This window comes from Canis lupus, chromosome 14 (genome assembly GCF_011100685.1).
Source record: "Canis lupus familiaris isolate Mischka breed German Shepherd chromosome 14, alternate assembly UU_Cfam_GSD_1.0, whole genome shotgun sequence".
NCBI lineage: Eukaryota > Metazoa > Chordata > Mammalia > Carnivora > Canidae > Canis > Canis lupus.
Genome location: NC_049235.1, coordinates 7816378 through 7839751, shown reverse-complemented (window position 1 = coordinate 7839751; position 23374 = coordinate 7816378). Strand labels below are relative to the sequence as shown.

Sequence of the window (23374 nt, the reverse complement as noted above, 5' to 3'; positions counted from 1 at the left end):
ATTAACCCTTCAGCCTCCAGGGGTTGTGGGTCAGAAGTGAGGTGACATAGCAAGGTGGTACTGCACCCATTCTGAGTTTGAGGGCCCTGGAGACATCTCATTGCTCCATCAGAAACTTAAGCATAGGGAATGGTGGCAAATATACTATTTACTTTTTAGCTAAGAGTTGAACACCAGAATTCTGGCCATAGCTAAGAAGATGATTTGGCTTATTCTATTTAAACCATTGGAGCTCCAGGTTGTGCAAGACAAGAGGTTGGGGTGGGTGGTGCTAGGACAGCCAATCTCCACATGCTAGCACAGAGTGCATTCTGGTCATGATGTCCCAGGCCCATCCTGATGCCCAACCCATCCGGACTCTGGGACTCTGAGTTACCTAATACCTAAAATACCAATCTCACTACTTTTGTAAAACACCAACCCCATCATCTTAAAAAAAAAAAAAAATTAGTAGAAGCAAACACCAGTGAGGATAGAAATTGCCTCCAAGGAGACTGCTTCTGAGAAGCTACTGGCTTCCAGCTGGCTGCTCAGCCCTTGACCTGCTTGTGACTAGGGCAAGACCTATGCTCTTCCCAGCTTTTGGGAAAGACCCAGTCACTCTGACCCTCCCTGCCCAGCCCAGGTTTGCTGACCTCATGGGTGCAGGTGGAGGCTTAGGTGAACCGGGACCTTTCACCTCCTTCCGCCCACTCACTTCCCTGCCACAGCTAGGTCCCTAGAGCGCAGGCAGGCACCTGTCACACAAAGGCTGACTCCTCAGGTTAGGGGAGGGGGGCCACCCTGCGGGGGGTTACATGCCGCCCGGCTTCTCCTCGGCGGCGATGTGTGGCCATCCCGGGGAAGGCGGAGCAGCTGCCTCACCGAGCTCGGGGCCCGCGGGACAGCCCGGGACAGGCGCGGGCTAAGAAGCGGTGGCATCCGAGGTGACTGGGAGTCGTCGGCACCCAGAGCACCCCGGAGCCGCCTGCCAGCCTCGCTGCGGGGAGAGCGGGGACTCGGGCTCGCGCCTCCGCCTGCCCGGGCGTGGGTCTGCTCCCGGGCCAGGGTGCGCGGAGGCTCCTTCCCGTTAGGGGCGGGGGCAGCCCCGCTCGGGCCAGCTCGGCGCCGTGAGCCGGCCAGACGGACGGACGCGCAGACGCGGCCCCGGGAGGAGAGCGAGCCCCGGCGCGAGGGCAGCCCGCGGCCGTCCAGCCGGAGAGGGAGGGCTCTCGGGGCGCAGCAAGTCCGAACGCCTCGCTGAACGCCCTTCCCTCCTGGGACGAACCTCGGCTGCTCCCGGCGCCTGCATCCGCGAGTCCCACGCCCCCCTCCGGACTTCCCCAAAGAGCAACCCCGCAGCTCGGAGCAAGGCGGCGAAGGCGCTGTCTCCCCACCGCCGGGCGCTCTCCGGGACCCCGGGAGGGATGCGCAGACCACCTGGCGTCAGGGAGAGGCACGGGAACAGTTGAGAGCGCCGATTCCTAACCGGAGTGAGTCCCTATCTTGCCATTTTCGAGCGGTGTTACCTTACATGAGGGTCGTTTCTCAGAAGCCAGCTTCCTCAAACGAAAACGTATGATTACCATTGCACCTGCTTCTTAGGATTGCTGTGAAGATAGATCGCCGAGCTCCCTGCCTGGCACGTAATTGCAACTCAGTATATGGTTGTAAAATGTGACTTTCAGGAGACAATACTGTACCCCAAAGGATGGAGATTTCATGCATAAAGGAAAATACATTTGGGCAGAGGGGTTTTGTATCACCACCCAAATCACACGGAATAGAGGAGGCGTGCTTGCCACCAACCACTTTGGTTTCCCTTCTGAATTAAGCCGTCCTAAGGAAAGGCAAGCTGGATACAAAGAGTGCCTCCTAAAACTCTTACAACATGGCTTAATGGATTCTCCCATCTGTACATGTCCCTCTACACACAAGGTTTCAGCCCAGCCCCCCAGAGCCCTAGGCCAGGAGGCAACATGGATGTCTCCCTCTTGGCTTCATATAAGTGAAATCTATTGGTTTTTATCTTCTCAATCATGGAGTATAGATTTTTCCCTTCCCCTTTGTCCTTGTTGCCCTTGTCCAAAGTAGAGCCAGTTTCTGGAGGCACCAAAAATCTCAGCTGAGTCTGAAAAGATGAAAAAAGTTTCCCCAGATAAAGAAAGAACAGATCATTTCTTTTAAAAAATTTTAAATTCAATTAATTAATATGTAGTGTATTAGTTTCAGAGATAGAGTTCAGTGATTTATCAGTCTTAAGTCACACCCAGAGCTCATTACATCACCCAGATACCCCATCCTCCCACCCGGCCCCTCCAGCAACCCTCAGTTTGTTTCCTATGATTAAGAGTCTCTTATGATTTCTCTCTCTCGGATTTTGTCTTGTTTTATGTTTCCTCCCCTTCCCCTATGCTCCTCTATCTTGTTTCTTAAATTCCACATACGAGTGGGATCATATGATAGGTGTCTTTCTCTGACTGACTTATTTCACATAGCATAACACCCTCTAGCTCCATCCATGTTATTACAAATGGCAAAATTTCTTTTCTTTTTTTCTTTTTGGTGGCTGAGTAATATTCCATGTATATATACCACATCTTCTTTACCCATTCTTCTGTCGATGGACATCTGGGCTCTTTCCATTGTTTGGCTGTTGTAGACTTTGCTGCTATAAACATTGAGGTGCAGGTGCCCCTTCGGATCACTGCATTTGTATCTTTGGAGTAAATAAGAACAGGTCATTTCAAGTATTAAGAAGAGCACAGGCAAGGGCCAGAGGCTTCACAAGACGTGTTGTTTGAAACAGTATGCAGATCTGTGTGAAGGAACCCAGGTCCCAGCTGAGGCATGATGGCCTAATGGCTCAGCACATGAACACCTGGGCTGAACAGCCTGGTTTGAATTCCAGCTCCATCTTTCAATAGCAAATTACTTAATTTCTCTGTGCCTTAGTTTCTCACCTATAAAATAGGATTGTAACAACACTGAGCTCCTCAGGTGGTTGGCAAGATTAAACAAATTAATACATGGAGAGAACTTAGAACAACAGTGGTATATAACAAGTGCTCCATGCGTGTTAGGTAATACTTCATAATTCATATGTGGGCTTTGGTCCCCCTTTTTTTTCCATCATTCAACCCCAAGTACATGTTTTACTTTGATTAGTTGGAAATGACTATCTGTTAATACTACCCCAATGTACCTTATTGCTCTGTAGCAGTGTTTTAACAAACTCATTCTCCAACACTGGCCTGAGGACTGGTAGGATTAATAGAGAAATTTACTGCAGAAAATCAAGGAGTTGTCTTGTGACACAATGACTCAATTATACATTCAGTGTTAGTCAGCAAGTATTTATTGGGCACTTACTAGGTGCCAGGTACTATGCTTCCCATGCCTTCCTCTAGGGCACCACATAGGAGAGTTAGATGGAAGGGGATTGATTTAAGGGTCTCAGAAAGACCAGCCTTTGTCTCTAATCTTGCTCCTGCTGACTACTCAAAAGATTTAGCACAGATTTCACTTTTTCAAACCCTTCTTAAGGGTGATGCATTCTAGTTGGGTCAATGTTCTAGGTTACCCATACATCTAACATCTAACATCTAACAGTAATAGGAATTCCACTGTCTGATGAACTCATCTTCTGAAGCACATGTCTAAAGTCTTCAGTGGGGCTGTGAACACTAGAAATCTTGTGCTTATTTGTGCATTTTCCCCCCTGGGAGTTCTATTTCAGGCAATATAAGAACTAGGTACTAAGACGATCTTCCAGATGCAAAATACCAAAGATATAAATGTTCTTTTAAGTGCATAGCAGAGCTTGAAGGAAAAGAAAAGAAAGAGAAATCTACTGAGGCAGAAGACAAATATACAGGGACACCTGGGTGGCTCAGTGGTTGAGAATCTGCCTTTGGCTGGGGTGTGGTCCAGGGGGTTATGGGATCCAGTCTCGCATCCGGCTCCTTGAGGGGAGTCTGCTTCTCTCTCCGACCATGTCTCTGCCTCTCTCTATATCTCTCATGAATAAATAAATACAATTTTTTAAAAAGAAGACAAATATACAGAGCAAAGAATAGAGAAATCTGAAAACCAGAGTTATTTTAAGTGGACCAAGAAGCTGGAGCTGTCCTGTGGGAGTTGGCTAATCTCAATAACCAAAACCTGGCAAAGAGTTGGCATCCTCTGGGCTGTGCTCTCAAGGAAGGGTGGGCCAGGAGAAATCTGGCCATTAGCAAAGGGAGGGATCAGAGTTATGTACTTATCTCTATGTGCATTTCAGACATGAAAAAGGTTTTCCTGTGGGAATTTTTGATCATGTGTTTCAGATGAATTTGAGAATAAATTTATATTATGTCTGGTCTGGGAAAACATAAGACAAAACATTAACAAAAATTCAGAATGAGTGGTGGTTCTTTTTCTATTTTTTTTAAGATTTTATTTATTTGACAGAGCATTGAACATGTGCACTTGAGCATGCCCTAGTGAGCCAGGGGCAGAGAAAGAATCTTCAAGCAGACTGCTGGGTAAGTGAGGAGCCCCTCACCGGGCTTGATTTCAGGACCTATGAGTAATGATCTGAGCTGAAACCAAGAGTCAGACGTTTGACCTCAACCTGAGCTGAAGCCAAGGGTTGCATGATTAACAGCTTCACCAACTGAGCCACCTGGGTGCCCCACAATTAGTGATTCTTTAAAGAAGCTTTTCGAAAAGCTTCTCTGGAGTAGCCACCCCTCACTCCAGGCTCCATAGGATCCCCTCAAAAAAAAGTTTGGACAAGTAAAGCTCAAATACAAAACAAAACAAAACAGAGAAAAAAATCCTCTGTGAACAAATATCATCATACTCAGTAAACAGCTATGTAAGATCCTTCCCATCCTCTGATAATGGAATTATTAGGTACAGCATAAAAAAGAAGAATGTTTTAAATGTTTGGAGGAAAACAAGAACTTGAAAACCTGAGAAAAGGATCATAGGCTCTCAAAAAAGTTAAAGGAGATTTGAAAAGAAGTCAAATTGAACATGGAGAGATGAAAGCCTTAATAATCAAAATTTAAAACTATGTAAGCAAGTCAAACCACAGATTAGATAGAATGGAAGACAAAACTAGTGAACTGAAAAAAAAAAAACTAAAAAGTTACACAGAATGCAGCAGAGCTGGACAAAAGATTGAAAATATGAAGGAAAAGTTAAGAGACATGGTGACCAGAATGACTAATGCCAGGGCTAACATTTGTGGAACTGGTGTTCTAGAAGGAGAAAATAGAATAAAATGAGGAAATACTCTTAAAGACAGTGGCTGAGAATTGTCCAGAAGCAACAAATGACAGGAGTCCTCATTTTCTATCATTAATATAAGCTGGATGACAAAGGAATAATATTATAAATGTCTAAGAACAAATAACTAGCAAACTAAAATTTATACTTAGCCAAACTAGAATTTATTTATTTTTTAAATTTTTATTTATTTATGATAGTCACAGAGAGAGAGAGAGGCAGAGGGAGAAGCAGGCTCCATGCACCGGGAGCCCGACGTGGGATTCGATCCCGGGTCTCCAGGATCACGCCCTGGGCCAAAGGCAGGCGCCAAACCGCTGCACCACCCAGGGATCCCGCCAAACTAGAATTTAAAAGTGAGAGCACTCTCCCACATAAACATTTTTAAAAATAAAAACAAAAGTGAGAGCACCCATGGAATGAGAGAAAGTATTTGAAAACCATGTATCTGATAGGGGACTTATATCCAAAACATGTAAGAACTCTTACAACTTAACAACAAAAAAGAGAATCCAATTTAGAGATGACTAAAGGAGTGGAAAGACATTTCACCAGAGAAGATATATAAGTAGCCAATATACATATGAAAAGATGTCCAGTATCATTAGTCATTAGGGCTTGAGACTTTTTGTTTGTTTGTTTTACTGTGAAGGTACAATTCACACACAGTAAAATCCACCCATTTAGAGTATATATATATATAGTAACTGGGTCATATAGTAATTCCATGTGCAACTTCTGGAGGAAGCAGCACACTTTTTTTCCCAAACGGCAACATCATTTACATCCGCAGCCCCATTTCTAAGGTTCCAATTTCTCTACATCCTTGTCAACACTTGTTAACCTGTATTGTTTTGTTTTGTTTTGTTTTATTATTGCCTCTGCGTCTGAAGGTCTATGGGGAGTGGCATTAAATTTTGCTTTTATTTGAGACGCCTGGGTGGCTCAGCGGTTGAGCATCTGCCTTCAGCTCAGGGCATGATCCTGGGATCCGGGATTGAGTCCCACATCGGGATCCTTGCAGGGAGCCTGCTTCTGTCTCTGCCTCTCTCTCTCTATCTCTCTCTGTATCTCTCATGAATAAATAAATAAAATCTTTAAAAAATTTTTTTTGCTTTTATTTTATTTGTATTGCAGGCTCTATGATCTTTCTATGGGTTTTATAGAGTTGGAAAACAAAAGACTTTGCTCTCTGTTCACCCTTCAGAATTAGGAAATCAGCCGTATTGCCACTAAAAAGCTCCCCAGGACTATTTTCAGTATTTCAAAAATCCTGATATAACCCATACACTCCCTTTCATTAGGGTTCCTAGGCGAACTGAAATGTCAAGTGGTTTAATTTTGACTAGAATTGTTTAAGCTGCTGAAGAATAGAGAATGCACACTCTTCGGGTTGTAACATCACCAAAGAGCACAAACCTGGCATATAGTAAATGTTGAAGTGAGTGAACGTATTATTATTAGTTCTCACTTATTAATCAGAAACTCTAATTGGTAAATTGTTGGGGGATCAACAAAATTGAAACATGGATTTATGGATGAGGCTAGAGTCCTTAAGTGTCAGAAGTGTGGGAACACTACCCTACCTTTCGGGAACCCAGATGTATGGCCTGTCCCCAGAGTTGCTCCTTGGGTAAGACTGATGGGAAAGCTCCTCTTTGCCTTTGCTTTCCCCTAGACCTCTGTTCTCCATGCACCCTTGATCTGGCCCCAGAGATGCTCAACCCCTAGATGCCTAGTGTCCCATAGCACTATCCTTCTCCCCCTACCACACTGCCTTGTTCCCCCTCCCCTCCCCATGATCTAACATAGCTTTCTGGTGTCCTAAAATGAGTTAATCTGACATTCCTGCAGATGTGTAAATGGTATTGATTTGTGTTAGAATCCTTTTCATCCCCTGTCTACATACCACTCCACCTCATCTGTATGATTTTCCTAGGGCCACCATAACAAAATACCACTAAAATAACAGGTATTTATTCTCTCACAGTTCTGGAGGCCAGAAGTCCAAAGGTAGCAGAAGAGCTGTGCTCCCTCTGAAGTCTCTGGAGTAGAATTCTTCCTTGCTTCTTCCAGCATCTGGTAACCCATGCATTCCTGAACTTGTGACAGCCTAACTCCAATCTCTGTCCCTGTCTTCATATGGCCCTCTTCACCCTGTGTCCAGATTTTCCACTTCACAGAAGGACACCAGTCATTTTCCAAACATGTATTGTGTTCTTCAGTGGAATGAGAAATAAGTTAATTTTTTGCCCTCAAAGAACTTATAGTCTGAGATTGTCCTTGATTTAAAGTGACTTTCTCAACAAGGCAGTGCAAGAAGGGATGCGAGGCTGTGTGTATGATTAAGGCTATCTGCAAAATTCAGCCTTGTTGGATTGAGTATGAGTGTGAGGAGCTGAATCGGGGTATCAGATCTCTGGAGGTGGAATGGGGCAAGAACCGTGTTTGTCTTGTTCATTGTTTCATCCTCAGCACCCAAATACAGCCAGCCTCTGCCACATAACATAAGGAGAATAATAACAGTGGTGATAATAATAATAAAATATAACCAACATCTATTGAGCGCGTCAGTACAAACACTGCCAAAACCTTTGGCTACATAATGTCATTTAATTTTCAAAATGGTCTTATAGGGGGGGGAGTATCATCACTCCCACTGAGAGATAATTAATGAGACAACTGGGCCCCAGGGAGATTAAGTAGCTTATCCAAAGTGACACTGTCAATAAGTAGTGGAGTTGAGCTTCAACTCAGGTTCCATTGACCTGATAGCTGCTGCTCTTAACCCAGAAATACCAACACAAGAAATCCAGTCCCAGGGCTCTAACTCCTCCCATAGGGACAGTGGGGATAGCGAGCCCATGGACTTGGTGATGTTCACCTTTGAGATCCCCTAGCCAGCTCTGATTCTACCACCTTCAGCTACTTTCTGTTGTGTTTGGGTCCCCAAGTGGACATTTATACATAACAAAGTACTCATTGACCATTCAGCACAGCACCTGGAGGGTTTATTCCTCATTGTGATCTAATAAATGAAAGTTAATAAGTTGTTGATAGGTCAATTTCATGTGAATTTTATTTGCAGTGAGTTATTATATTAACCATATATTATACATTTTAAATTCATGTTTACCTTTTTATTACTTATGTGAGCTATATATAAATTTAAGTGATTAGGCCCAGAGCCTTATAACCCAAAAGTATGACTATACTATCAAGCTTCTAGACCTGAAGGTTGAACAATCAGAGGGTAGGAGGGAGGAAGGATCCTAAAGGCAAGTAGTCCAGCCTCCAAAATGTCTTGCTCAGTGCTTATTCCTAGTGACACTTAATAAATAGTTGTGGAATAAATGAATGTTAAAAAGAGGAAAATAGAGGTGCCTGGGTGGCTAAATTGGTTAAGCATCTGCCTTCGGCTCAGGTCATGATCCTGGGGTCCTGAGATCAAGCCCCACATCGGGCTCCCTGCTCGGTAGGGAGTCTGCTTCTCCCTCTCCTGCTCCACTGCTTGGGCTCTCTCTCTCTTTCTCTCTCTGTCAAATAAATAAATAAAGTCTTAAAAAAAAAAGAGGAAAATAGTCATAAAATTAAAAGCAAATAGGGAAATATTTTTTCATAAATACAATAGATAAGGGCTCAACTTAATACAGCAAGAACTTGGAAAACTGATAAGAGGAACAGAAACTTATTTTAAGTTTTATTTATTTAAGTCATCTCTATACCCAATGTAGGGCTTGAACTTCCAACCCCAAAATCTAGTAGCATGCTCTTCTGACTGAGCTAGCTGGTGCCCCAACAAGATATCTTTAATAGAAAAATGACATTGTCAAATACACGCCCTTTCTGGAAATCAGCATATAAATTTATAAGAAAGCATGGGGACCACATGAGGATAAGTGAACCACAGTTATGTGAGAAAGGGGACTTAATCAGAAAATGCAAGAAGCCTAGCAGCAGAGCTGGGTTTGACCTTTATCAGACAAGCAAGAGGGCAGGAGAGGGACTGCTGTGTGTTCTGACAGGATGATCAGATGTCCCAGGTTGGGAAAAGCAGCTAGAAGAATCAGAAGTACATATATCGACGAGCTTCTCGTTGTGGGGTTGGGAATGACTTTACCGGGAAGGGGTTAGAAGGTGAGCCCATCCTCTGGGGAGGAAATCTAACTCTGATGGTAGACAGTATCCTCCCTGAAGCTAGGAACCCCTCTGTCTTGCCCTGACAGGTCAGAGGAGCCCAACCTCGGGTGTAGGGTTTATTGAAATCTGGGCTCTGATCAGAGTGGTAACTTCTCATTCTTGTGGGCATAGGAATATGTCCTTTCCTTGGTCAATCAGGCAATGCAACTCGGGAGCTGAGCAAGGCAAGGTTGGTTACTGAGCTTGTTTCCAGGCCATTGTCTTGTCTCCAGATTGTGGAATGACTTTGACTTCGTGCCCTTCCCATTGATGATGTCTCTTCCTCAGGGTATAATTTCACAATGCATTCCCTCAATGGGAAGGGGCTGTTCAGGTGTGTTGGCCTCTGGGACCATGGGGAGATTGCTCTCATTGCCTGGCTTGCAAGAAGTAAGGGAACTGGGAACTGCAGGCAGCCCATGTTTTCTATCTACGCGGTGATTCACTAATCCAACCAAAGAACTTGAACTTCCTGGAGTGATGAGCCTAGCACAGTTTCAGGCACACAAAAACAACAATAGTCACACGCCTCTTGACCAAGTGACCTGAACCAGGAGGCTTTGAAAGCCACACACCCACGCACTCTAGGGCAGCAGTTCACATCAACAACGAGAACATCAACTGTCTGAGAGTCACTGCCAGAGTAAAGTTTCCTAAGTGTGCACACACCTGTCCTGATGCACACACCCAGAACACCTGGGCTCTGCATGTCCCATTACACACCAAGCACAATCTTCTGGGTGGCCCTCATTTTGCATGAGTCCCTAAATTGACGTTTCCTTTACTGTGAAAGATTCTCCACATCCCTTTCTTTTTCTTTTTCCTTGACTTCTCCCTGCTTTGCAGAGACAGAAGAGGCAGGGGACAACTATAAATTTATTCCAAAAGTCAGAGGACAAGAGGCTGCCATGATGCTGTAACAGCACTGAGTTAGAGAATCTAATCTGCTAGAAGGAAAGTTAGAGCATATGGAGCTCAGTCTGTTTGTTTCAACAGAGAGGACTGTAGGCTGGAGAGAGGAAAAGATTTACCCATTGCTCTGGCTGGGCAGTGGCTGAGCCTCAATTTGATGATATGGGTGGGATGGGCAGAGAAAGTATGAGTTTAGTCTATCTAAAGGATTTAGTGAGCTCAGGGGGCTCAGTGATCTATATTGCCTGTGTGTGATAAGAGACTGATTGATCAGGGGACCTGAGTGGCTCAGTTAAGTGGCTGCTTTTGGCTCAAGTCATGAACCCAGACTCCCAAGATGGAGTCCCCCTGTTTCGCTCTCTGCTTGGTAGGGAGTCTGCTTCTCCTTCTGCCCCTCCCCTGATCATTCTCCCTTTCTCAAATAAATAAATAAAATCTTTTTTTTTTTAAAGAGATTGATCAGATAACTGCTGAACGCCTGGTTTGTACAAGGCACAGATTAAAAAGAATATATTTTGGGGGGTGTTCGGGTGGCTCGGTTAAGTCAGTTAAGCATCGAACTTTTGATATTGGCTCAGGTCTTGATCTCAGGGTCATGAGTTCAAGCCCCTCATTGGGCTCCACACTGGGCATAGAGAATACTTTTTTAAAAAAAGATAATATATTTTTAAATCTTCAAATAACCCTTCCTCTCGAAGTAATTACAATCTAACAGTGAAAATAAATGAATAAGTAAAACATTTGTAATATTTTTTTTCATTTGTAATAATTCTTAAGAACAGTACAGGAGGTTCTCTAGATAGAACGTGCTTATCAGCTGAGAGGCAAAACATTGAATGCTATGACATCAGGAACGGATACTTCAGTAAGCAAAAGAACCAGAGTTGGGGGCCTGGGGAGGATCATAGGGCCTAAAGAAAGAGCTGGGAGGGCAGCCCCGGTGGCTCAGTGGTTTAGCGCCGCCTTCAGCCTAGGGTCTGATCCTGGAGACCTGGGATCGAGTCCCATGTTGGGCTCCCTGCATGGAGCCTGCTTCTCCCTCTGCCTGAGTCTCTGCCTCTGTGTGTGTGTGTGTGTGTGTGTGTGTGTGTGTGTGTTTCATGAATAAATAAATAAAATCTTAAAAAAAGAAAAGAAAAGAAAGAGCTGGGAGCCTGACAGACTGGGTGGATTTAGCTGCCTTTCAGGGAGAGGGTCGGGAGGGTTGGGAGGTTGGAGTTGAGTTGGGGGAAGGACTCAGGAGGACCTGGGCCATCACCATTGAGGGGAAAGAAGAGGAGAATTCTGACCAGATTGTCTTGCCCGGCAGCAGCTTCTGCCCTTCTTGGCTGGGATGAGAGGCAGCAGGGCAACCCCCTTGCCCTCCACTAGCTGACTGGGAACAGAGCTATGCAGTTAGTCGGCTGGCAGCAGAAATGTCTGGGCGTCTGTGTCTGGGGGAAAGGTGTCAGCCTGACAGGAAGACAGAGAATGTACCCATGTGTACCCATATATGTAAACACAGGGTATGTGTGCATGTAGCCACACACAGAAGAGGGGGATGTAGATGTTGCAATGATGAATGAAAATAGCACAGAAATCAGGAGAAACCCATTACCTTCCAGGCTTTCACCCCAACTTCCATCTCCCTGATATGACAGCCAGACACCCACCTGCCCCCTCCTGGAGCTCCTGCAGCCACTTGCCCAGAAGCACGAAGCTCTCTCCACTCCATGCCTGGCTGGGTCATGGCTGACCCGGGTGCCCCACTCTCAGCGCACTGTGAACACCAAGACAGGAAGAAGAAAGGCTTCTCCTAGGTCTTAACATTTAATAATTTTAAGATTCCATGAAGGAAAGAGGGAGAAGAATGTCCACATGTGGATTTATTCCAGTTGTTGGATGGGCATAACTTAGTAATCAGCACAGAAAGAGAAAACTCTTAAAATATATGTTTTGAGTTAAGTTTCCTTTTTATTTATTATCTATAGAAATCAGAGGACTAGAGAGCCTCAGCCTTTGTTGAGATGGGGAAAGTTTCTTCACCCTAAATTTTCCTAGGCTTTTTCATTTACATGCTTTCTCAAAATTCATTGAATTTTTCTTCTTACTATATATGCTTATAGTAGAAGATCTGAAGCTATAGGAAACTATAAAACTAATTCATAATCCACCACTCACTCATTTTAAGAACTTCCATAGGCCCTAGACGTGACTCCAGCCCACTAAAATATACTCATATCCCACATTTAAAGTTATTGAGTTGAGTAAAATTGTCTAGTTGACATGTCATATTTGAGGGACCTTTGATTAACTGTTCATTCATTTTAATTTTGCTTTTCAAAAAATTTTGAAGCAATGTATTTTCTCTTCTATATCTCAAACATTTTTTTGAGAGTCCTTGAAAAGTCTGTAGGCCCCTGGCACTCTTTTGTGACTAATGAATTAAAAGGGCTTGCCCAGTGAAAACTAATGTCAAGGTTAATATTTCAGAGTATATCCTATCAGTCTCTTTTTCTCTCTCTCTCTCTCTCTCTCTCTCTATATATATATATATATATATATATATATATGATATAAATGACATTTATATATGATATTTATATATGATATTTATATATATCATGGTTAATGTAGATGGGCCATATAGTTTTGAATACTATTTTTTCACAAGATTTTATTTATTTATTCATGAGAGATACAGAGAGATACAGAGAGGCAGAGACATAGGCAGAGGAAGAAGCAGGTTCCCTGTGGGGAGCCCAATGCAGGACTCCATCTCAGGACCCCAGGATCACATCCTGAGCCAAAGGCAGATGCTCCACCACTGAGCCACCCAGGCGTCTAAATACTTTTTTTTCTAACTCTGCATTGTTTATCCGGGATTTCCCAAATGGGGCTTGGGGACAGGAGTCCATTGTGCCTTTGGGACTCACTCCCGCCCATGCTGTAGTTTCTTTCTTTCTTTCTTTTTTTTTTTTTTCATGCTGTAGTTTCTTAGCACAGGTTCTAGAACCACACACCTCTGAGGTAGAAACACTTAGAGGCAGCTCATTTCCCTCAGCTCTGTGTTTCACAGAAAAGAAAACTGAGGCCTGGAAAAGCAACTTGTCCCAGGTTGGTAGGTAGTTAGCACCAGAACCACACTCAGAATTTTGGCCCCTGGCCCAGGTAGGGGGTGTAGAAGCCTCTGTTTGCATTGGGTGCCCTTTGCCCATCTTTTGGAACTGACTCTACCTTCCATGGGCATCTTTCTCTGGTGCCCTGCACTGCCCTAGCCCTCCCACTCACCCCCACCCCCACAGCAGCCCTGCTCTTGACCCAGTTTCCCCATCCAAACTCCCTTGGCTGTTTTCCCCTCATTGCATATCTCCTGTTGTCACAATGTTGCACAAGCAATTAATTTACAAAATGTTAGTTTACATTTTGAAAGTTTTTTTCTCTAATTATAAAAGTAACACATGCACCCGCAAGAAAATTTTGGAGGAAAAATTGCATAGCTATATCACCCAGAAATAATTGTTAAAATGTTGCACAATTACTAATAAATAAAACCAATCATTGAGGAGCTGCTCTTTTTCTTAAAAAATATTTAATCAAAAAAATATTTAATCATTCAGTAAGTATTTGTTGAGCACCTAATGCCAGGTAACGCTATGGGTTTAAGCATGTAGTTATTGACAAAATAGTTCAAATCCTTATCTTCAAGGAGCTACCTTCTAGTGGGGGAAGACAGATGATTAACATTTAAGTATAAGATAGGTTTGGTGGTATCAAGTAGTGTGAAGAAAAGATGAAGCAGAGTAGGGGAGATGGACAGAATGAGGGTGTGTTTTATATAGGGTGGTTAGGAAGGCCTCCCTGAGAAATGACATTTGATCAGAGTCCAGAAGGGAGTGAGAGAGTAAGCCATTCATTTATGTATCCATCTATTCCACAAATATTTACTGAACACATATCAGACACTGAGGATAGAGTAGAGAATAAAAGAAATATTCCACTCTGGGCCACTAGTCCTCTCCTTCACGGCTAATATGTGATCTGCTCCACCCAATGGCTTGAAGCCTGAATCGTTCAAAAGGTAACAGGAAGAGCTGCCCTTAACATTTTAATATGGACTTAAAATGCCTAAAATTAATCAATATCTACCTTCCTCTCAATAAGACTTGTTCTCTACTCACTGTTTCCAACTTAAAGGTTTACCATTATTTTTTAGTTTGTTGTTGTTACTTTGCCAAAGTAATCATTACTACTAAAAAGGGGTTTACTTTTTTTTTAACTCTTAAAACTTTTTATTTTGAAATGACTTTGGACTTAAAGTTGCAAAGCGAAGCAGTAGAAACAATTCCCAAGTACTTCTCCAGGGTTAGTATCTAGGGTCTTTATGTTGTGATGGTGAAGCCAGGGCATTGGCATTGATACAGCTCTGTTCACGAACCACCAGCTCATTCAGGTTCCATGCAAAGTTCTGGTGCTGTCTCTCCCAAGAGAGGACTGCTCCAATCTCACATGCTGTGCTCTGCTGCCACTTTTCTGCTCTCTTCTAGTCTGGAAAAAATAGTTTTGAGTAGTCATAATTTGTTTTCTCACCATTTTTTCTTGAATCTCACTATTTGCTTCTGGGTTCAGGTTTCTTTTTAAGCACTTGAAAAGTTCCTTAGTAAGGGTCTGTAGTGATTAGTTCTTTGTCAGTGGATGATGTTTTTAATTGGCCTTTCTTTTTAGAGAATAACAGCTTTATTAAGATCTCATTCACATGCCAAAATTCACCCTTTCAAAATGTACAGTTCATTTACAGAGTTGTGCAACCAGCACCACTGCCTAATTTTAGAACATTTTCATCATCCCAGGAAGAAATTCTGTACCCATTAGCTGTCACCCCTCATTCCTCTCTCCCTCCAGGCCCTGGCAACCACTAACCTACTTCCTATCTCTATAGACTTGCCTATTCTGGACATGTCATATAAATGGAGTCATTCACTGTGTGTCCTTTTGTGTCTGACCTCTTTCACTTAACATAATATGCTCAAGGTTCGCTCATACTAAAACATGTATAGTACTTAAATTTTATGGTTGGATAATATTCCATTGTGTCACATTTTGTTTACAGTTAGTGGACATTTGAGTTGTTTCCACTTTTTTGGCTATTAAATACAGTGCTGTTGTGAATATCTGTATATAAGTTTCTGGGTGAACATATATCTTCAGTTCTCTTGGATATTTACTTCAGAGTAGAATTGTTGATAATATGGTGATTCTATGTTTAATTTTTTGAGGAATTGTTAAACTGTTTTCCACAACAGCTGTTTTACATTCCCAACCACAATGTGTAAGGGTTCCACATCCACTGCTTATTTTGTTTTCTTTTAAATTCTCTATATAATTCTCTCTCTCTAGATATATATATTAGATAGATAGTTAGATATAAATATAGATATAGATATAGATAGATCTTTCCTAGTGGGTAGGAGGTGGTATCTCATTTTTGCTAAGATTTTATTTATTTGACAGAGAGAGAGAGAGAGTGAAACAGATCATGAGCAATGGCAAGAGGGAGAAGCAGACTCCTCACTGAGCAGGGAGCCAGTTATGGGGCTCAATCCCAGGACCCCAGGATCAGAACCCAAGTCAAAGACAGATGCTTGACTGGGTGAGCCACCCAGGCACCCCGGTATCTTGTTTTTAAAAACTATTTTACTTCTTTATTTTAGAGAGAGAGAGAGAGAGAGAGAGAATCTCAAGCAGACTCCATGCTCAGCATGGAGGCTGATGCGGGACCCAACCCCAAGACCCTGCCATCAAGAGTAGGATGCTTAATGAACTGAGTCACCCAGGCGTCTTGTTGGTATCTCATTTTGTACGTTCTTTCTTGGGAGTCTGTTTTAACACAAACTGTAGCATATTATACACACACTATACGCTTAGCTTTTCCACTTATTGTATTGTGGAGATCACATCAGTCTGTGCAAAACCCTTTATTCTTTTGGCTGGCTTTATAGTAACCCACTGTATGATCATGCAGTCCTGGTACTGGTCACTCACTTAACCAGTTCCTATTAATAGGCTGCTCTGTTTCTTTCCAATCTTTAATATTACAAACAGTGCTGTAATGACTGCCTCTATATACTCCATTTTCTATATGCAGGAATTTGTCTGTAATGATCATTTCTAGATATGAAATTCTAGGTTAAAGGGCATATGCATTCTTTTGTTTTTATAGCTACTATGTAATTGATTTCCATAGAGAGTGTACCAATTTATACTCACCACCTTGGCAAAGACATGTTCTTTAAATGGAACCCAGATCATAAGACCAGATTTGTGAAGATATTATATTCTTAGTATGGTACTCCTGTGCGGGCTGACTATGGTAGCACTTTTTTTGAGGGGCTTGGGGTAAGGATATGGTTCATTAAGGAGCTTTCCTTGATTAGCAGTTCCCAAGGAGAAGATAGAACTTATAAAGGGTTTTTCTTGAGGCCCTGTCTACCTTTCTTTGGTAGAACAATGGGGACTCACTGAATATGCCGGGTAAGATCATTTGTTTATATATTTCTCCAATCAACAAATATTTATTGAAAGCCTACTATGTGGTGCTAGGTGCTAGGATGAAATGAAGACAAAATTAGACCAGATACTCCTTTCACTGATGTTTTCAGGCTTTTAAGAGGGAAGCAGACATTACTACAATCAAGGGTAAGGTAACTAACAGTGATGGAAATGTATGTCATGCTACTGCAGCCTTTAGCAAGGATCTGAGGGGTCAGCAAAGGGGTCTCAGAGGAAATATGGTTTTTGTTTTGTTTTAAAGATTTTATTTACTGGGCAGCCCCAGTGGCGCAGTGGTTTAGTGCCGCCTGCAGCCTGGGGTGTGATCCTGGAGACCCGGGATCGAGTCCCACGTCGGGCTCCCTGCATGGAGCCAGCTTCTCTCTCTGCCTGTGTCTCTGCCTCTCTTTCGCTCTCTCTGAATAAATAAATAAATAAGTCTTTAAAACATTTTTTTTTAATTTACTTATTTAAGAGAGAGAGAACAGCTGAGTTCCCCAGGCAGCCCACGGAAACATATTTGAATTGAGATATGAAGGATGAGTAAAAGACTAGCTCGTGTGGCTAACAAAGTGGGAAGACACTCATACCTGCCACACAGGGTTGTTATGGGAGTTCAGTTAAATCATATTATGTAAGACATTCAACAAAATGCATGGCAGGTGCCAATTATTTGGAAAATGCTTACTTTGCTTCCAGTCTTCCACTCACTCATGGTGAATTTGTTAAACGATCCCCAAGCGGACCACTGCCACCCTAGCCATGCTCTTCCTTCATATTTCTCTCCCACCCAGTTCCCTCTCTTCCTCTATTTCGGGGCTCCCAAGCACTGCCGTATGTTCACAATAGTCTACCCTTGGAGCTAATCAGATTAGTAACCACCATTTATTTTGCCCTTAATCTATACTAAGTACGTTACATCCATTATTTAAACTTCCTAACAGTCTAACCTACTAAGGTTAGAACTATTATTACTCCCATTCTTAAAAAAGTTTTTATTTACTTATTCACGAGAGACACAGAGAGAGATACAGAGAGAGAGGCAGAGACACAGGCAGAAGGAACAGCAGGCTCCCTGCCAGGAGCCCAATGTGGGACAGGATCCTGGGACTCCGGGATCACGAAGGCAGACGCTCAACCACTGAGCCACCCAAGCATCTCATTACTCCCATTTTATAAAGGAAGAAACGGAGGCAAGCAGAGCCCAAGGACAATAGGTTGCAAATTGCAGAGCAGGACTCATGCTCAAGTCTAATTTTTTTTTTTTTAATTTAAAGGATTTATTTATTTTTAAAGATTTTATTTACTCATTTGACAGAGTGTGACAGAGCACAAGCAGTGGGGAGCTGCAGAGGCAGAGAGAGCCCCATGCAGGGCTCAATCCCAGGACCCCGTGGATCATGATCCAAGATCAATTCATTTTTAACCATGACCCCTATAGTGCCTTGGGTTGGCAGTTATCTTTTGCAGGTCTTATTTATCCAACTAGATAACAACCTGATTTAAGATAAGAATTTGCCCCTAGGGGCACCTGGGTGATTCAGTTGGTACAGAATGTGACTCTTGATCTCAGGTTTGTAAATTCCAGCCCTGCACTGGACATAGAGAATACTTAAAAAAAATATATATATATATATATATATATACACACACACACACATTCAAGTGGTTTAGTAAAATAATAGCCACTCCTTATGGAGCATCTCCTATTTATCTATATATTATTTCCCCCATTTTATAGATTAGGAAACTAAGGCTCCAATAGATTAATTAACTTGGCCAAGGTGATGGAGATGGGACAAGAGTCCCGATTTAGATATGCCCAGTTCCTACCCAAAGATGACAACCAATAATATTCATACCTGGTACAAGGGAAGCACAGGGCTACATTCACCTAAACCCTGGTTAACTTCAGCTGGTATGACATTTAGGCAATGACAGTGACTATAGGGAGAGAGGGAATTGTTGAGAGGTGCCCATGTCTTACTTCTAGCTGTGTAAACATAAAAATTGAGAGCTCACAATAAGCAGAGCCCAAAGGATTATTGTGGAATTCCTGGGTTCACGTGCCAGACATAAGCTACTATGACCAAAGCCCCTCTTTGGGAGTTTTGTAATGGATAATACAGATAATGTTAACACTCATGGAATGTTTTCTTTGTGCTTTACAAGGATGAATTCATTTAACTTCCAGTTAAGGGCTGCTATTATTCTCCTTTAACATCTGAGGAAACTGAAGTACAGCAAGGTTAAAGGATTTGCCCAAAGCACCCAACTAGCAAGTTGGGACATCTGGCAGTGTGATTTCAGAGCTCTAGCGTCTCCTCACAACAGTGCAAGAGTTGCTGAGTCCGGCACAAAAACAGTCAAAACTCTAAGGAAAGACCAAAAATTCCTGCGGTCTAAGTAGAGAGGTTAGTTTATAAGTGCCTGCCTGCCAGCACGTCTCCATCCCCAACTTTCTCCTTTTCCGACTCACTCCTCCCAGAAAACAAGACCACAAGCACAGAAAGTAGGGGAAAGGTCGCAGTTGGGATTTGGCTCCTCCCTTCCTGCTCGTTTGTTCGTTCATCCTTTTTTTCTTTTTTTTTTTTTGCAAAATCGCAGAGCCTATGCAGAAGGCTCCGGGTTCTTTCTTACGCATCCAGCCCCCGCACTTGCCCCTGGCACATGGGACCGCCAGTCCCACAGCTCTGTGGCCCTGCTTGGAGTCACCTTCCCCCCGCGCTGTGGCCAAACTGCCATCCCCAGGAGGAAAGCCGTGAGACCATGACAGCCCTTCAGTGTGGAGGCTCTTCCCAGGGGCCTTCCCGGCGTCTCCCTAGGACTCTTATTTTCTGAGATCTGCTCTCACAGCAGAAGGTCTACATTTCTCCGGTTTCCTGGGGGGTGGGATTGGGGGGTGGAGAGGTGCTTTGTAAGGTTTCTCAGCCCGCAGATCTGGGGATGAGGCTGGATTGTCACCTCCTAGCTCTTTGTTTCAATCTGAAAGTACCTTTAAAAAATTATCTAGTGGGGGTTCCTGGGTGGCGCAGTACATTGTGTGTCTGCCTTAGGCTCAGGCCCATGATCCCAGGGTCCCTGGCATCTGGCTCCGTGGTCCCTGCCCAGCGGGGCGTCTGCCTCTCCCCCAGCTCATGCTCTCTCTTCTCTCTCTCAAATAAATAAATACAATCTTTAAAACCTGAGGCCCAGTGAGTACAAAGTGACTTGTCCGTGTGCATTCAGGCACAGACGCCAGGGCCAGCTGAGTATTTCACATGTTCTCACATATGACAGACATTCCTGGAGGGCGGAACTTAGTACGTTGTAAAAGGGCCTCTCGGGATCCCTGGGTGGCGCAGCGGTTTGGCGCCTGCCTTTGGCCCAGGGCGCGATCCGGGAGACCCTGGATCGAATCCCACGTCGGGCTCCCGGTGCATGGGGCCTGCTTCTCCCTCTGCCTGTGTCTCTGCCTCTCTCTCTCTCTCTCTCTATCATAAATAAATAAAAATTAAAAAAAAAATAAAAATAAAAGGGCCTCTCGTCATTCCAGTGGTATCGATGGTAAACTAAATGTCGGGGTTTGGAAGGGTTGAGGAATCTCAGTTCTCCTAGAAAGTGAAAGTCAGCTCTACAGTCGCTGGAATTTAAATACTAGGAGTAGGGTAGGGGTGGGACCTGTTGCCTTCCGGCGATCCTTGCTTCGTGGAGGGTCTGGGGAAGACGCCCTCCTCCCGCCCCGCCCCGCCCCGCCCCGCCCGCCCCGCCCCGCCCGCGGGCCTCTGGATCTGGGCACTCCAGGTAAGTCTTCCAGTCCACCTGGTAGGGCGTAAATGGGCTGATTCCCTCCGGCTTCCTGCAGCAGGAAGAAGGCAGTCTGGGTTCACACGCACGCAGTCCCACTGCCGACCTCAGTGACTCACAGACCCCAGGCGGACGCTTTCCGAAACTGGTCCGACGGGAAGCGCGGCGCGGCACGGGGCGGGGCGGGGCGGGGCGGGGGCGGGGGCGGGGGCGGGGGCGGGGCCACGGACGTGCGTCGGGGCCAGTGCGTGCGGCCCGAGTGCGCGTGCGCGGGCTCGGGGCGGGGCCGCGGCTATAAGTGGGCGGCGTGGGCAGCCTCGCTCAGCTTCGCGCCTACGGCTGCGCCTTTGCGTCGGGGAGTCGTCTGGGCTGCGCGCTGCGCTTTGGCGCTCTCGGGACGTGACTTGCCTGCGGACTCCTGCGAGACCCGCTGTCTGGCGAGCGGGCCGCTCTTGGCCCTTGCTCCTGGAGGTGAGCGGCCCTGTGGGCTTCCCCGGCTTTCCGCCCCGCGCCCCCGGCTGGACTCGTCCTCCCTGCGCCTCCACCTGGGTGCGGAGTCAGCCGCTCCGGCCTTGGCTTCAGAGATGGCCTTGCGTTCCATGTGTCTCTCTTCGTGCTCTCTAGCGCCGGGTTAGGCGTCCCCGTCCGGCCCTGGTCCCACAGCAGCCCTTGTTAGCACTTGGCGTGTTGTGTGGCTGCTCGCTGCCTAATTTCTTGCCTAGATTGTAGGGCCCTTGAGGGCAGGGTTCATGACTACCGGGCCCCGTGCGGTACCTTCCAGGGTGCCTAACACGTTGTAGGTATCCAGGGTGTGTTTGTTGAATAAGTGAACTTGATAGATGTGACTGTCTTGTAATTATTTTGGCTTTACCAAAAAGTTGATGATTAACTGGAACCTGACTGAGGTGTGAGGAGAACCTCTAGGCAGATTGCTTTCTCCTATCCTTACCTCCCCCCCCCCCCCCAAAAAAAAAAAGACTCCTTTCAGGAAGATTTTTGGTCTCTGGACTGTAGCATAGGGGTTGTGCATTGCACCTGGCAGGAGAAATAAAAGGTTTTACTTTAGGAGAAGTAAAAGTTTTAAGGAGTGCTCTTGAATTAGTCCAAGAAGCAAGGCTAGCTCTGCAGCCATGGAGTCTACAGCATAACTATGCTTGGAGAGTCTGTTGCAAAGAACATATCTACTGGTCCCTGTCTCTTTGACGGGCTGAGCCTCACCCTTAGCTCCACAGGAAGACAGAGGTCAGGACTAGATACATGCATATCCCAAAAGGCTGTCGATTAATCTCACCTCTCTTTCCTCAGTATCCAGAGGCCTTCAAGAAGTGACAGCTCTACCGCTCTACAGAGAAGTGAAGTCCTTTCAGCCATGAAGCCTATGTTGAACCTCTATCTCTTAGGTGTGGTGCTGACCCTGCTCTCCATCTTCGTTAGACTGATGGAGTCCCTGGGAGGCATACTGGAGAGCCCATTGCTGGGGAGCTCTTGGACCACCAGAGGTCATACAGCCAGTGCAGAGCCCCCAAGGGCATTCCAGACCATCCATCCAGAGAGGTGTGATAAGACCTCCCTCCACCAGCTATAACCTTGGACCACTGGCCTAAACAGATCCAGGCAGGTGTCCAGTTCCTGGGCAGGCAAGCTCAGAACATCAGTGTTACCAGAACAAACTGTTACCAGGCCCTTGAAGGGCTTCTCCATCTGGATGTTCCTTGCCCTGGAAAAAGAGCCTGTCTAATATACCGGTGTGAGTGGGTTGCCTATAACTGCGATGGAATGATGTCACTGCTCTCCCCAGGGTCTGCTGTATACGTTCTGGTGTCCTTTGCACCATGGCTCTGATGTCTCTTAGGGGCATGTGCTTCATGTTCAGCGGTTGGGAGATGGGGTTATTTTCATCCCTGCTTTGTTAGCTTTTTCCAAGAGTTCCTTTGGGTTTGGGTGTTATGGTCAGTTTATGTGGTGTTCAGCTTCTCTTCCATGAGACCTTGTCTGTGTGTGGACAGCAGTTGAAGTGGTGTATGAGTTGGCATAGGGAGGGGGATGATGAAATAGTCAGTGTCCACCTCCCATTGTTTCATATGGTAAAGTCCTTTCTCTAACAAAGCATGTATGCATGTATATTGGTATGAAGGGGGCAGTGGGATGACAAAGCCTGCTCAAGAATGGCATTATGGCCACCATGTGGCTTAAATTAATTTTTCTAATGAAATAAAAGTTGAATATATATTTCTATGTGTCATGTTGACTTCTGCCCTTGAAGTTAATGGTAGGGAAGGGTCTTCATTCCTAGATTTGGGGTTTGACACCTTAAAAACTCTGGAGGAGAAAAGTACTTAGAATACTTTGCTTAAAACATAATGTAGGGGTGCCTGGGTGGCTCAGTGGTTGAGCATCTGAGTCCCACATCGGGGTCCCTGCAGGGACCTGCTTCTTTCTCTGCCTGTGTCTTTGCCTCTCTCTCTGTGTCTCTCATGAATAAATAAAATCTAAAAAATAAAAAATTTTAAATTAAAAAAAAAAGCATCTCAGAGTTGTGAGTTCAAGGCCCTCATTGAGCTCCACACTGAGCATAGAAGCTACTTAAGAAAACCATAAAACAATGTAAATAAACCTGAATTCAGAGGCAAGGGCAGTTGGGTCTGCCCTGTATCAACCAGTTTTCTGAGCCTAGACCAAGAATATTCTAGTCATCTCTTGATTCTCCATTTCT

The 23374-nt window shown here is 44.6% G+C and overlaps 1 protein-coding gene and 2 long non-coding RNA genes across 3 annotated transcripts; 2 read left to right on the top strand and 1 right to left on the bottom strand.

Annotated features, from left to right (window-relative positions):
• Positions 1 to 1147: 1147 nt before the first annotated feature.
• LOC119866816 lies at positions 1148 to 7813 on the top strand. Its single transcript, XR_005369151.1, has 3 exons — positions 1148 to 1472; positions 4432 to 4505; positions 7247 to 7813. It is a non-coding gene; the product is annotated as an uncharacterized LOC119866816 (long non-coding RNA).
• A 6429-nt stretch (positions 7814 to 14242) lies between these two features.
• LOC111098730 lies at positions 14243 to 20842 on the bottom strand. The gene is made up of 2 exons (XR_005369317.1): positions 20677 to 20842; positions 14243 to 14874 (listed from the first exon to the last, which is right to left on the bottom strand). It is a non-coding gene; the product is annotated as an uncharacterized LOC111098730 (long non-coding RNA).
• Positions 20843 to 20950: 108 nt separating this feature from the next.
• Positions 20951 to 22896, top strand: HILPDA (hypoxia inducible lipid droplet associated). The gene is given in 3 exon segments (XM_038556601.1): positions 20951 to 21132; positions 21967 to 22181; positions 22184 to 22896. Coding segments are annotated over 2 exon segments (189 nt in total). The 5' UTR covers positions 20951 to 21132; positions 21967 to 22030; the 3' UTR covers positions 22222 to 22896.
• The last annotated feature ends 478 nt before the right edge of the window (positions 22897 to 23374 follow it).